This window comes from Aspergillus niger, assembly GCF_000002855.4.
Source record: "Aspergillus niger supercontig An06".
Classification (NCBI taxonomy): Eukaryota; Fungi; Ascomycota; class Eurotiomycetes; order Eurotiales; family Aspergillaceae; genus Aspergillus; species Aspergillus niger.
The window spans coordinates 408,667-421,171 of record NT_166522.1 but is presented as its reverse complement, the minus strand read 5'-3'; the positions used below and the strand labels follow the sequence as shown (position 1 = coordinate 421,171).

The 12,505-nt window shown below is 52.5% G+C and overlaps 8 protein-coding genes across 8 annotated transcripts; 4 read left to right on the top strand and 4 right to left on the bottom strand.

Annotated features, from left to right (window-relative positions):
- Positions 1 to 276: 276 nt before the first annotated feature.
- On the bottom strand, positions 277 to 591 carry An06g01670 (hypothetical protein; the record flags this gene model as incomplete). Its single annotated transcript, XM_059748079.1, has 2 exons — positions 277 to 520; positions 578 to 591. The coding sequence occupies 2 exons, from the start codon at positions 589 to 591 to the stop codon at positions 277 to 279; spliced, it is 258 nt and encodes an 85-aa protein (XP_059605293.1).
- A 1,146-nt stretch (positions 592 to 1,737) lies between these two features.
- On the top strand, positions 1,738 to 2,588 carry An06g01660 (uncharacterized protein; the record flags this gene model as incomplete). The annotated part of the gene is made up of 5 exons (XM_001390950.3): positions 1,738 to 1,945; positions 2,064 to 2,163; positions 2,229 to 2,274; positions 2,341 to 2,506; positions 2,560 to 2,588. 5 exons carry the CDS (start codon positions 1,738 to 1,740, stop codon positions 2,586 to 2,588), a joined length of 549 nt encoding a protein of 182 aa, XP_001390987.1.
- Positions 2,589 to 2,847: 259 nt separating this feature from the next.
- Positions 2,848 to 3,222, bottom strand: An06g01650 (uncharacterized protein; the record flags this gene model as incomplete). The annotated part of the gene is made up of 2 exons (XM_001390949.3): positions 2,848 to 3,023; positions 3,126 to 3,222. The coding sequence occupies 2 exons, from the start codon at positions 3,220 to 3,222 to the stop codon at positions 2,848 to 2,850; spliced, it is 273 nt and encodes a 90-aa protein (XP_001390986.3).
- A 600-nt stretch (positions 3,223 to 3,822) lies between these two features.
- On the top strand, positions 3,823 to 5,067 carry An06g01640 (uncharacterized protein; the record flags this gene model as incomplete). The annotated part of the gene is made up of 4 exons (XM_001390948.3): positions 3,823 to 3,887; positions 3,954 to 3,997; positions 4,053 to 4,178; positions 4,238 to 5,067. The coding sequence occupies 4 exons, from the start codon at positions 3,823 to 3,825 to the stop codon at positions 5,065 to 5,067; spliced, it is 1,065 nt and encodes a 354-aa protein (XP_001390985.3).
- A 195-nt stretch (positions 5,068 to 5,262) lies between these two features.
- Positions 5,263 to 7,548, bottom strand: An06g01630 (uncharacterized protein; the record flags this gene model as incomplete). The annotated part of the gene is made up of 3 exons (XM_059748078.1): positions 5,263 to 6,408; positions 6,490 to 7,191; positions 7,246 to 7,548. The coding sequence occupies 3 exons, from the start codon at positions 7,546 to 7,548 to the stop codon at positions 5,263 to 5,265; spliced, it is 2,151 nt and encodes a 716-aa protein (XP_059605292.1).
- Positions 7,549 to 7,888: 340 nt separating this feature from the next.
- On the top strand, positions 7,889 to 8,685 carry An06g01620 (uncharacterized protein; the record flags this gene model as incomplete). The annotated part of the gene is made up of 2 exons (XM_059748077.1): positions 7,889 to 7,907; positions 7,976 to 8,685. The coding sequence occupies 2 exons, from the start codon at positions 7,889 to 7,891 to the stop codon at positions 8,683 to 8,685; spliced, it is 729 nt and encodes a 242-aa protein (XP_059605291.1).
- Positions 8,686 to 8,915: 230 nt separating this feature from the next.
- An06g01610 (uncharacterized protein) lies at positions 8,916 to 9,326 on the bottom strand (the record flags this gene model as incomplete). Its single annotated transcript, XM_001390945.3, has 3 exons — positions 8,916 to 8,958; positions 9,021 to 9,213; positions 9,293 to 9,326. The coding sequence occupies 3 exons, from the start codon at positions 9,324 to 9,326 to the stop codon at positions 8,916 to 8,918; spliced, it is 270 nt and encodes an 89-aa protein (XP_001390982.1).
- A 952-nt stretch (positions 9,327 to 10,278) lies between these two features.
- On the top strand, positions 10,279 to 11,885 carry An06g01600 (uncharacterized protein; the record flags this gene model as incomplete). The annotated part of the gene is made up of 2 exons (XM_001390944.3): positions 10,279 to 11,217; positions 11,265 to 11,885. The coding sequence occupies 2 exons, from the start codon at positions 10,279 to 10,281 to the stop codon at positions 11,883 to 11,885; spliced, it is 1,560 nt and encodes a 519-aa protein (XP_001390981.1).
- Between the last annotated feature and the right edge of the window lie 620 nt (positions 11,886 to 12,505).

Below are 12,505 nucleotides of genomic sequence, written 5' to 3'. Positions count from 1 at the left end.
ACAAGCAAGACTGACCAGTACCCACCACTTCTTCTGGCGGAATTACCGGTCTAAAAAAGCTGTCAGTGCGCCTGGTGGATGCAGAATGATGCACGAAAAGGATGGGGGGAAAGCTATGGAGATAGGCTGCCTCAGGTGGAGGGGCCTTGGATGCTGCGCAGCGATCAACAACCCGAACGGCCGTGTTGTGGTATACGGAGGGAGGGGGTGGACGGAAGCAATGACCGTTTTGATGTTTATCTCTCAGCCCATCATCCTTGATTTTTTTGCCTTCGTTCATTCCTCTCGGACCCCGCGGTAGCCAGCGGATTTGTACGAGGTGGGGTCCCAGAGAATCAAATCAACTGGACCACATTCTGGCAAATAAATACAGTATGCCTTCAGTGCACGATCTTGCTCTGTTGGGGCATCCTTTCCTCTACAGATGGTTTCCCTCCTCAGGGGCCTCAATTTCGGCAACAGTTGCAGATCCCTCTCTCGTGGATTAGCCGACGATACGAGGATCCAGAGATGATTACAACTAACAGGTTATCAGGTGTAAGTAAGAACGACATGACAAAGAAAGACAGAGACAGACCTTTTCAAGGCCATTTCTAATTCGGTCTTCCCCATTGAGCCATAAGATGTGATAGAGAGAGATCGGATGGGCTCTTAATTTAGCACAAGGAGCTATGTAGTAGTATGGATCATGGAGACGCCACCTCCCGAACATCATGTACTAGTTCTAAGGAAGCTGGTACTATTAATATTATGCGAGACAACTATGTCAGTAAGTGCCCAACTAACTGCTGGTTAATCCGACTCCTGTCTGTCCTCTCATGCTCGTCTCATCCCGCTCACCAAGCCCATGAAGCCATGAATAAGATCATATCAGCCAAGGTTCCAGATGGGGAGGTGCTGCTGAGAGTCCAGACTCAAAACCACCCCCGGTCGAAAGCCACTTGAATGCTGCAAATGAACCCTTGCAGTTCAGAGACAGACAATGCAGGGTTGGTCCGTCAGTCGGCGGGAACAAAGGCTGTCAGAGATTCTGAGGCAGCGATCGAGACTGGTCCATGAGATCTTGCCGGAGTCGATGTCCGCCCGGTATGATTGATTCGATGTTCAACCCCCTCTTCATCGCCGCCCGGTGTCTACTTCCACATGCCGGGGGAGGTGAATCTGAAGAGACATGTAAGTAGACATACATGAGTGGGCCCTGGATATGGCGTTTTTTCGCCATTTTTCGCCATCTTTCACGTGGATGATTGTTCGATTTGAAACCAGCGAGAAGGCTCGGAATTCTCTTCACAACCACACAACTATGTGGCTTTATGTGCAGAGGGCAGCCAGGTGTTTCAAGCAAACCATTCGACCAGCAATGATAGTAGAAAGTTGCATATCCCCCTCGTCCTTCTTAGCAAGTCCGTCCCCACGTTCTCCATTTGATGTCCGGGCGCTGCAGCCGAAAAGCGACCATGACGAAATCATCGCAATGTTTTTAATGTTCCGGCCTCCCGAACGGGAGCAATTTAAATTAATGTTTGTTATTTCTGGAGAAAGCTGAGGAAGATCCACCAGCTCAGGAACAACAATAATCAACTTCCATCCAGCTCCCAACCTCTTCCTCCCTTCCACCTCCCATATCGCTCATTTCTCATTTTAACTTCCTGTGGCAACCCCCCGACGTGGTTATACAATTTCTCACATCAAACACATTCCTTGTCAAATTAACATCCATTCCTCCTTCTCGCCATCATGTTTGCGGCTCGTCGTCTTACCGCCGGTGTCCCTCGCGCCTTGTCCCAGAGGGCCCTTTTCCACAGCACGGCGCCCGCTTTTGTTCAGAAGGGAGACGCCATCCCGGACCTGGATGTCCTGGTTGAGAACTCGCCCGGCAACAAGGTGAACCTCGCCAAGGAACTTAAGGGCAAGGGCGTCATCATCGGTGTGCCTGCTGCGTTCAGTATGTAACCTTATTAGTCCCGATATTGTCGTCCCAATCCAGAAAAGGAGTGGTCGCTGTTATGAGAGATATTCCCCAGTGATAGATTGCTAATTGTTCCACCCTCGGCGGAAATTAGGCCCCGCCTGCTCTAGCACCCACGTTCCTGGATTCATCAACCACCCCAAGCTGAAGGAGGCCGGCCAGGTCTTCGTTGTTGCAGTCAACGACCCTTTCGTGTAAGTTACGGGTCACGTACTGTGTCATCCGTCGATTGAAGGTATCCTGGTTAACCCGACAACAGCACCAAGGCTTGGGCTACCTCCCTTGACCCCGAGGGCAAGAGCGGCGTAAGTGATATTATAACCTGGTTGTACGAATAACATCCGGTACCGTTTACTAACGCTACATCATAGATTCGCTTCTTGGGCGACCCCAGTGGCAAGTTCTCCGAGGCCCTAGATGTGACCTTCGACAGCGCTTCCATCTTTGGAAACAACCGCAGCAAGCGTTACGCCCTCCTTGTCGAGAACGGCAAGGTCAAGGAGGCTTTCGTGGAGCCCGACAACATCGGTCTTGACGGTATGATCCCAGTAGCCAGGATATAAGTTGTTTGTTACTAACAGAATTTGTAGTCTCTGCGGCCGAGAAGGTCTTGGCCTAAACCAGCCCAGAGTATCAGCATATAAAAGAGAAAAAAAAAACTTATATACTTAGGCTCTTCACATGACAATATATCATAATATTTATTGCAATATAGATCTATTTTCAGAAACACAGCCAGCGAAGCATAAGTCATAACTGGCAGCGCAAAGCCATGATGCCGAATAACCCAACGCCCGACGGCATGCCCTCTGAGGGCATGTCAATCCCCAGGATATATTCATTTCCTATTCCTCTAGCCTCCGTCTTTGCACTAGAGGTTAGCCCTGGTGCAGGGCCTGCCACTGCTCGGGGGTGTAGCACTTGGGCGTCCAGGCGTGAATCGCAGCGATCTCAGCCTTCAGAGCCGAGTTTACCAGGCGATGGCGAGCAAGCATGGTCTTCTTCTCGAACTGGGGGGAGACGATGACGGCCTGGAAAGCCTGTCCGCAACCACCTGTAGACAAGAGTATCGTCAACATCTGGTCTTAGGATCATATAGTTGTGTAGCATTCATTCTCTTTTGGAAATGCAATTAATCAGCACGGCGCTCTCATACCCGACAAGTCTTCAATCTCAACATGCTGCGCCTGCAACTGATCGATCAATTTGCTCTTCAGCGAGTCGGCCGTAACGCCCGAGGTAGCATCGGCCATGGCTGCGTTGACTGCCGCGAAGGAGCGCGCGGAAATCGAAAACGGTGACTTGTGATGGACGGGGGTGCGGAGAAGATACCGGCAGCTTCTGCTCAACAGGGTAGTGGTGCGGGAGTACATCAAGCGAGCCGGACGGCGGTATCGGAAGTAGTATAGGATAGTTGAATAGTTGAATATTAAGTAAGTATATTATGGATGAAGCGACCGATTGTCGTCAAAGGCGGTTTGAGTCAGAAGGGTGGGCAGCGCGGTGAAGCTTCTTCCGATGTAGGATGACGGAACTCCTTCATGATGGAAATGATCCTCTTTCTCTTCCCTCCCGTACCGTACCGTAAGAAACGGATTGGTCAGCTGCCGTTGTGGCTGGTGGGAACTAGCCCCAGAGTGGATTAGGTTGGCTGTGGCGCCAGCTTCTCCTCGGCTTCCATCGCTTCTTCTAAAGCTTCATCTGGTTTCATGTTCGCGGGGTATTTTCTAGCTCAACTTTGCGCTGCTCAGCCCGACATCCCGGAACTGCACCTGATCATCGCATATTCCATATCAACGACAGCGTTGTCTATGAACTCTCTTCGTCGGCAATCCGTCCGCCTCTATTGCACAATGTCTGCTTCATACCCCACTTCATCGCCATTCACGCAGGCAGTGGTGAGCTCCATGAGGAAGCTGTATGCTTTCCGTCACCTATATTGGTCAATCAAGCTTACATATGGCTAATTTCTTCAATGCAACAGCTACCCCGAGTCATTGGCAGATAAGAGCTGGGACAACACCGGCCGTAAGCTCTCATCCGTCCTCCGCCAATCTTCCATCCCATTAACTTTATATCCCAGTCCTCCTCGAAGCGCCCTTCGACCACACCCGCAGACAGAAAAACTCAGTCCTCCTAGCAATTGACCTCACCAAAGCAGTTGCAGACGAAGCAATTGCCCGTCGCGACTCAGTAGTCGTAGCCTACCGTACGCAATGCCCCCTACACCTGCACACCCCATCACCTACTCACACAGTTCCTCCGCAGACCCGATCATCTTCCGTGGCCTCAAATCCATCACCTTCAACGATCCTCAACAATCATCCCTCCTCCGTCTCGCCCAAGAGGGCATCAGCGTCTACTCCCCGCACACAGCCATCGACGCAACCCCCGGCGGCATGGCCGACTGGCTCTGCGACATCGTCACCGGCGCCATCGCCCCAACAAGCACCACCAAGCCCACTATCCAGAAATCCTCCTCAACACACTACTCCCACGCCACCTTCCCCGACCCACAGCCTGCTTCCCCCGCGACTCCCGTGCCCCATGTCCGAACCACAATCATCCCCTCTCCGCCCCCAGTGCCCGAGGGCATGGACTCAGCGGGAATGGGGCGCATCGTCACCTTCGACGAGCCCCAGCCCCTGACTGCCGTCGTGGACCGCATTGCCCAGGGCGTTGGATATCCCGGCGGTATCCCCATCGCTATTCCGCAGACCGCCTCGGTTGAGGACCTGAAGATCCGCACAGTCGGCGTATGTCCCGGCTCCGGGTCGAGTATCCTGCTGAAGGGCACGGGCGGGAAGATCCCCGATCTGCTTTTCACTGGCGAGTTGAGTCACCATGAGGCGTTGGCGGCCGTGGAGCGTGGGTCGGTTGTGGTTGCGCTGGCGCATTCGAATACGGAGCGCGGGTATCTGCGTGCAGTGATGCGGGAGAAGTTGGCAGATGCGGTGAAGAAGGAGTGGGAGGCGCAGAGAGAGGAGGGTTTGAAGGGTGGTGCGGTGCTGAAGGAGGTCTTTGAGGATGCGGAGTGTGTTGTGGATGTTAGTGAGAAGGATCGTGATCCGTATGGTATTATGATTCGACAGGTCTAGAGTTGCTGCTGCATCTACTAGCAATCATATATATACATACAAAATACCATATAAGCTAGAGTTCACATACAAACGAACAAACAAATGCTATCAGAAACAATACACACACATAGCGTACTATATACACCCACTACCCCAACCTTCTACCTACTTAGCCACTGCATGAATTGAATGATATTCTCATAAGAAGTGAAATCAACTCAACAAAACCCGAATCTCCCCCGTCGTCCTAGGGAACAACCTCCTCAATCCCCCCTTCTCCACTCCCTCCTCATCCTCCCCTCCCTCCTCCACCGCCTTCTCACCAACATCCACCCCCCTTGCCTCATTATCCGCCGCAATAACCATTCCCTCCACAAACTCAAAGTCCCGACAGAACGCCTCGACCGCATCCTCCGTGACACTCTTCACGAACGTCGCGCTGGCCACGCGTTTCAAGTTGTCCGTAGCATCCATAAGCGCGCTCGGGAGGAAGTCGTCCAATTGCTGGCTGATATTAATAAGTGCCTGCGGCTGGAAGGCCGGGAGGGTGAGGATGTCTGATATATTTGGTTTGGGCTTCTGTTGGTCTGTGGATGTTGGTTGTTGAGGGGAGAATGGTTCCAGGGCTGCGAGGAGGGTCTGGAGACCCGAGGAGGTGAGGAGGTAGCGATATTGGATATCGAGGAGGTCTGTGCGGAGGGTAGAGAGGGCTGTTTGGATCGGGGACAGGTGGGTGGTGCTGGCGAAGGGGTAGGGGGTGATGGTTGTGCGGACGGTGAGGTGGATGTTGGTTAGGTAGATGGTTTGGGTGGTGTGGGAGGGGAGATCGGCGGCAGAGGATTTGGCGAGGTCGAGGAAGGGTTCGAGGGCAGAGTGGAGGACGGGTGTGAATTTGTTTTCGGAGTTGGTGTCCTTGGGTGGTGGTGATGATGATGTGGTTTTAGGGCCGGGGGTGGGGATGGGGTCGGCGCCGTAGGAGGCCTCGTGGGTTTTCATCAAAGAGGTGAGGACTTCCAGGGCGTCTTGGAGGAATTGGGGTGCGGAGAGATCTGCTGGAGGTGTGAGGGCTGAGTGATCTGTTGAGATGTTGTTGACTTCGTCGTGCATGAGGGTCTCGAAGTGCTTGAAGGTGAACTTTTCGAGGGTCTCGAGGAGCTCGGCGAGGTTGGATTGAGGGCCGAGGAGTTTGCTGAAGGTCGTTTGGTAGAAGGATAGCAGGTTGACTACCTTGTAGCAGGTGACGGGGTCGTCGTGGCCTTGGATGACTAGCTCGACGCGCTGGCGCAGGGCTCGGGAGACACCGATGAGGTCGCGATTAACTAGGTCGCTGAGAGCCTTTTGTCCGTCGAAAGACACTTCCTTGTCTTCATCGATGCGGGACCAGGGTTCACTGCTTAGGCCGGCTTGGATTCCTTTGGCAAGCTCTTCGCCGTCGGCGACGAAGAGGGCCTCGAGTGCCTCGCGTTCGGAGACGGTGGTGGAATGCACCCAGGCCAGCATGTCTCCGATGTACCGAAGGGGGTCGTGGGCAGAGAACTCGATTGGCTTCACGTTGGTATCACCCGTCGTGCCAGAGACGGCATCAGTAAGGGCGTAGTGGAAGGCATCGGAGAGGACATAGTCTCGGGCCTCTGCGAAGAAATCCAGACAGCTGTGGAACAAGCTTGGCCGCTCCGCTAGCACTCGCAGGACACGTCTGATAGAGCTACTGATGCGAGGGTCTTCAAGGTTGAGAGATCTGAACTCCTTTTGTATCCACCTGTAGAGTTTCTGGTAGGCAGAGTTGAGGCTTCTTGAGCTCTTTTCCATGAGTTCCAGACCCAGTCGCTCGTTTTCACCCCCGAGTAATGCTTCACAGTCCCGGTAGACTTGTTTGACTCTGGCGAGAATCTCGAAGAAATGGTCATCGATAGGCTCCTCGGCGTGCGTCAGGATCAGCAAGTCCTCATCGGGGACGATGAAGTGTTGGGTGAAAGCTTCCAGCAGCTCCTGCTTGGTCTCTGCCTCTTTTCTCTGCTTCATCAAAGCCGACGCTTCCTCGAGCACTGGCGTTGTCTCCTGTCTAGCCGAGACGATATGTTTGCGCATCTCATCGCAAGTCTGATTCAAGTTCGTAATTACAGTTCCTATCCGTTTCAATTGCTACAGCAAGCCAAGTTAGCAACCATTAGATCTCTCAGCATAGGCGCATCTTACCTCCGCAACGAGCCCGAAATCCCGCACGATCTCGGCATTGCTATCGACGACTTCCTTCTGAACATCCAAGCGCAACTGTCTCCGAACTTCTGCCGTATTGTGTATCCCCCTGAGGCTGAGTGTCTCCAGCGCATCGCGAATGTCCGAGTCCGCATAGGAGGCCGAAAGTACACTTGTCAGTCGGTTGGACAAGGCATTGGATCGCTGGTGTACCGGGGGTGAAAGCGGAGAGGAAGCTGGTGAAGATGCTCGAGTAGAGCCATGGCTGGAGATGACTCCGTTTGGAGGGAAGTAGCTCGCCATCGTGGGACTGTACTGTTGGCCTAGTTGAGCTATCTGGCCGGGTGGTCGCTGCGAGTGTCCCGCTGGACTGAAGCGGAGGCGGGAAGCGGCGCAGCGCTTTCCCCGGCCGGGTTGTTGATCCGTCCCTGTACCTGAATCAACCTTCGGACCTCTCCTTTTTCTCCATCCGCAATCTCGCAAAAGCACCAGTTTCTCAATTGTCCGGTCATTACATGGCTAATCAGCTCTTGAATATCCGATTAAAACCCAACAACACGATTGATTGCCATGGATAGCCCCCTCCTCTCCCCCGCCAAAGCGCGCCAAGCAGCCATCCAGGCCAAAGATTGGGCCTATGTCAATGCATGGCTCAGTCGTCAGTACGCACCGAACCCGGTCCCCAGTTTCGAGCGAAATGAAGATACTCTGCGCACCCTCTTGGCACTAGCCGCTGCCAATGATACTGCGGATGAGGAGGCCACCGTTCTCCACCAGGCTCGCGAGCAGGCGGTCGAGAGCTTCAAAGTTCGAGAGGAGGGCGAGGAAAAGCAGAAGGTAGAAATACTGGATGAGGTGGAACATAGTCTTGACGACAATGGCAGACGACACCTGGACGACCTGGCAGAGACAACTGCAGTACTGGGAGCTTTGGGCACAAATACGAGAGACCTGGGCCAATCAATCATTGAGCTCACGGTGGAGGAATTCAATGCGCAGCAGCAGATGAGTAAAGTACAAGCGCTACATGACTACTTAGAAAGGGAGCTTGCTACGCTGCGAGAACAGCTTCTAGACCTTAAGACCAACGAGGTGTATGAAACACCGGCCAATCTCCCAGCGCTAACAGCGGAATGGACAAGAGAGACCAAAATGCTCAACGCCAAAGCCGGCGAGTATCAAGATCGGATTGCCTCCCTGCAGAGAAGTAAAAGTAAGGGACCTACGCTCGCAGAAGTCATTGCGGAAGAGCAGGGCGTGATCAGGATGCTGGAGAGCACCAAAGCACTAGTGGAGAGGGTCCAGAAATTCCATGATCTGCCAAAAGACGTCCGTGGTGCTCAGGTGCAATACAAGGAGCTAGAGCAGGAACTCGAGACACTCACTCAGCAACGAGACACAATGTTCGAGAAGCTAGGCGAGAAGCTAGGCGAGAAGTGAACACTACGCTACTGATATAAGACTTGAAAGAGTTATCAAAAATTCGACTAGTATTGAGCTAGTGAGACGTGATACTATCAAAGTGTGGTATCGTCAAAACTCATAAAATCATAAAAGAACAATCTGCCGTGAGCCGCCGACCCATCATCCTCCGAAATCCATGCATCACAGAGCGATATTGTTGTTGGTCATTACTCGTCGATCGATTGTAATCAGGGTGTGGCGTGCACTTAGTTACCACCCAGGCCAACGGCATTCTTGATTTTGTCGCCACTGCAAGTCTGTCAGTTAAATGCTTTTATAGCGACGGCATAGTCGATTAGGTGAATACTGACACCGAGCTGGTAGCACCGCCGTGGGCGTTGTTGTCGTGGGTACGCTGAGTCTTGTCGAAAGCCTCCTGGGGACCGGACTTGCTGTCGTCGGACTGGAAGCCGCGGGCGATACGGTCACCGGTGTCGGTGACGGTCTCCTTGACCTTGTCCTGAGTGGACTTGGCAGAATCAGGAGTCATCTCCTCCTTAGCCTCTGCAAAAAAAGGGTAAGCATCACGCAAGCCAGCTGCCAGCGGGGCGGGGGCGCCTGAGCGCAGGAAGAAGAGACATACTGGTGGTGAAATCCTTGCGACCAGAGTCAGACATGTTGATTGAGTGGTTGTTGAAAAGGGTTGAAAAGTGTTGGAAAGTGGTTGAGGTTTAGATTGGATTGCGATTTGTAGATGATTGAATTGTTGATGGATGAGAAAGACTTCGACGGTGCCAAAGAGTCTTTATATAAGTTTTTGTGAGGCCTCAAGTTGCTCCATGACGTCGACAATCCTGGCAGTGAATGGCTACGCCATCGATGAATGCGAACACAGCCAGTGAAACCGGGGGGAAGCAGTTCTGGAAGAGATACCAGCGAATCAACGTCATCATGAGGGGAGTACCCCGGTTTCGATCAGGGCGCCGGATCTTGCATGCGCGTCATCGGGCCATGACGATATCTGGGATTATTCACATTGTATGGAGTACTAGTAACTACAAGGTCAAGAAAACGGATGGCGCCAGAACTCGCCGATCTGGTCCAGACTTTCCTCTTCGGGAGTGCCCCTAGTCATGACGTCTGCATGATCGCATGTAGCTCGATGGGGTTAGCGCAAGAATGTTCTCGGAATTTTGTTCAAGCGATCCCCGATAGTGAGCTAGACTGAAAGCAGTATAGCTTTGTTTTTGCAGTGTAAACAGCAAGCGGTGACTACCAGCAGAAACCCGGCCAGCTGTTCACCGCCACGCGGCGAGTCCCTTCAGGCCGAGTCTGCCTGTTGTCCTGCCTGACGCTCTCCCTCTCTTCGTCCTTCCAATGCGTTTGGCGCCAACACTCTCTCTCGTTAGGTCTGCTGGACCACCATGTTGATCGGCTCTATATCTATTTGCTCTGTTTTTCTTTGCGATTTTGATCTACCGTTTTTCGTTTGTGCTTGACGTTCTCTGCGAGCCCGTCGGTTTGTGATTATCTCTGGAGGCAACCCCGCTCGCCTTATCAATCACTGCTCCAGCTACTGCCGGGCACACATCACCATCATTGCACCCCAATTCCGCCCTCATACCTGTAATGCCATCATCGTTTGAATCAGCTTCAAATTGGGATTTCACTCCGGTGATCAATCTCCTCCGCACCCCGACCTACGGCACTGGTAGCTCATCGGTTCCTTATCGCCACCCGGAGTCCGCCTCAATTGCTCGGCCTACTTGGGAGACAAACAACAACGATGGCTCCTCTTCCTCTAATGATGTGCGCGAGGTAAGGCCTGGTGAAGGAGCCCCTCCGAAGCTAGGAGACTTTGGTTCTCTCTGGGAGCTTTTAGGCAGTACTGGCATCTCGGCCATTCGCCCACCAGTTGAACCGTGTGATATCCCGCGGAACACGCCTACTCCCACGCCACAATCGCCTAAACGTATCGAAATTCTCAAACGACCTTTGAGTAACCATGTCGACTCCGCAGACTTGGATGAGGTGCTTCCTCGCACCCCATCAAAGCCTATACCTGTCTCCGGTGTCTCCAAGTCCCGCAACTTGCAGGCCAAGACCGCAGCCGGGAAACGAGCTCCTAATAAACCAGATACTACACTGAGTAAGCATGCAGATGAGTCTTGCACATCGGAGAGCGCTGTGGAAGCCGAGTCCGATGGCAACCTCAGCGTCTTCGATCCCCCTCTGCCTAAGAGTGGAGGCACTCCGTCGCTGGTCCCTCCGCAGGTCGGCACGGCGGGTGCCATGTGTGATCCATATGAGACGCCGCCTTCCTCCTACGATGAGTCTGTAGAAACACCTCCCCCGAAGACTGTGAAGAACCCTCACAGCTCTGGCACGCTACGGGTGCAGCCTGTCGCATACAAATCTACGGCTGATCGGAGGATTGGTCTCTTGACTAAGCTTTTGAAGAACTTCCCCGACTATGCAGATGCCGTAACCCAGGTTGGACGGCCTTTGATTCCTAAAAAGACGGACGTTACACGCCGCCCCATCCATGTCTTTGTTGACATGTCTAATGTATGTATGACCTGACAACAGTTGGGTGTTTGTACTAACTGGGCCAGATTATGGTTGGGTTTCACGATACGGTGAAGCTATCGCGCAAAATTCCGGTGAAAACGCGGATCCGTCGATTGCCTTTGTCATTCCAGAACTTCTCCCTAATCCTCGAGCGTGGCCGGCCCACCGCCAAACGAGTCTTGGTGGGCTCGGATCGATTTGCAGCCATCACTGAAGGCGAACAACTTGGTTACGAAGCCAACATTCTCGACCGGGTCCACAAGGTCAAGCATATGACTCCTCGCCAAATGCGATTTCGTAAGAATCCTCGAGCTGGCGCTCACGACCCTGGTAGCGGTTCAGAAACGAACGAAGCACCAGAGGAACGCTGGGTCGAGCAGGGTGTGGACGAAATTCTGCATCTGAAGATTCTCGAAAGTTTGCTAGACACGGACGAACCGGCAACCATCGTGTTAGCCACGGGAGACGCGGCGGAAGCCGAATTCTCGGGCGGGTTTATGAAGATGGTGGAGCGGGCGCTGAGCCGGGGCTGGGCCGTGGAGCTGGTGAGCTTCAGTCAAGTGACGAGCTATGCCTATCGCCGGAAGGAATTCCGGGCGAAATGGGGGAACCGATTTCGGATGATTGCGTTGGACGAGTATATTGAGGAGCTGCTTGATATGTAGGGCTTGGTTTATACTTGATAGCACTGCATTAGTTGTCGCTGCTTGTTGGCAGGTCAGATTGTTGTTACTTCTTTAGGATGTTGAATTGCTGGTGTTGTTATGAAGATAATTATCGATGATAGGAGCTTCAGATTAGGATACAACAAATTGAATCATTCTCGAGACGACTGCTGAGCTGGGATTCAAGTATGGAAGTATACTGTATCCCCTGGAATCCAATATATACAAGCTTCATGAAACCTAGTAATTTTATTCAATATACTGTTTCCATCTCATTCCATTTATTTAACTGTTATGCTGCTATCTTTATCATAGCTCCATGATTGTAGAATACTCCTTAGCTGAGATTGCCAATATGCGTGAAAGTAGACGGGGACTCATGTAGCAGATACATATTTGCAAGATACGATCAGACGGAGATGAAATACGAAGGATCAACTTTACTTGAAGCTACTACTATAATTGTTCCTCGGCCGGCGACCCGAACACCCCGCCCCCACCATCAAAGTTCCGCTCCGCGCAGCTCAGCTTTTCCTGTCCTCCATATCACAACATACTCACAAATCATCCCATACATCTCCTTTCCATTACTACTACATAGAAATACATCCGCCTACAGA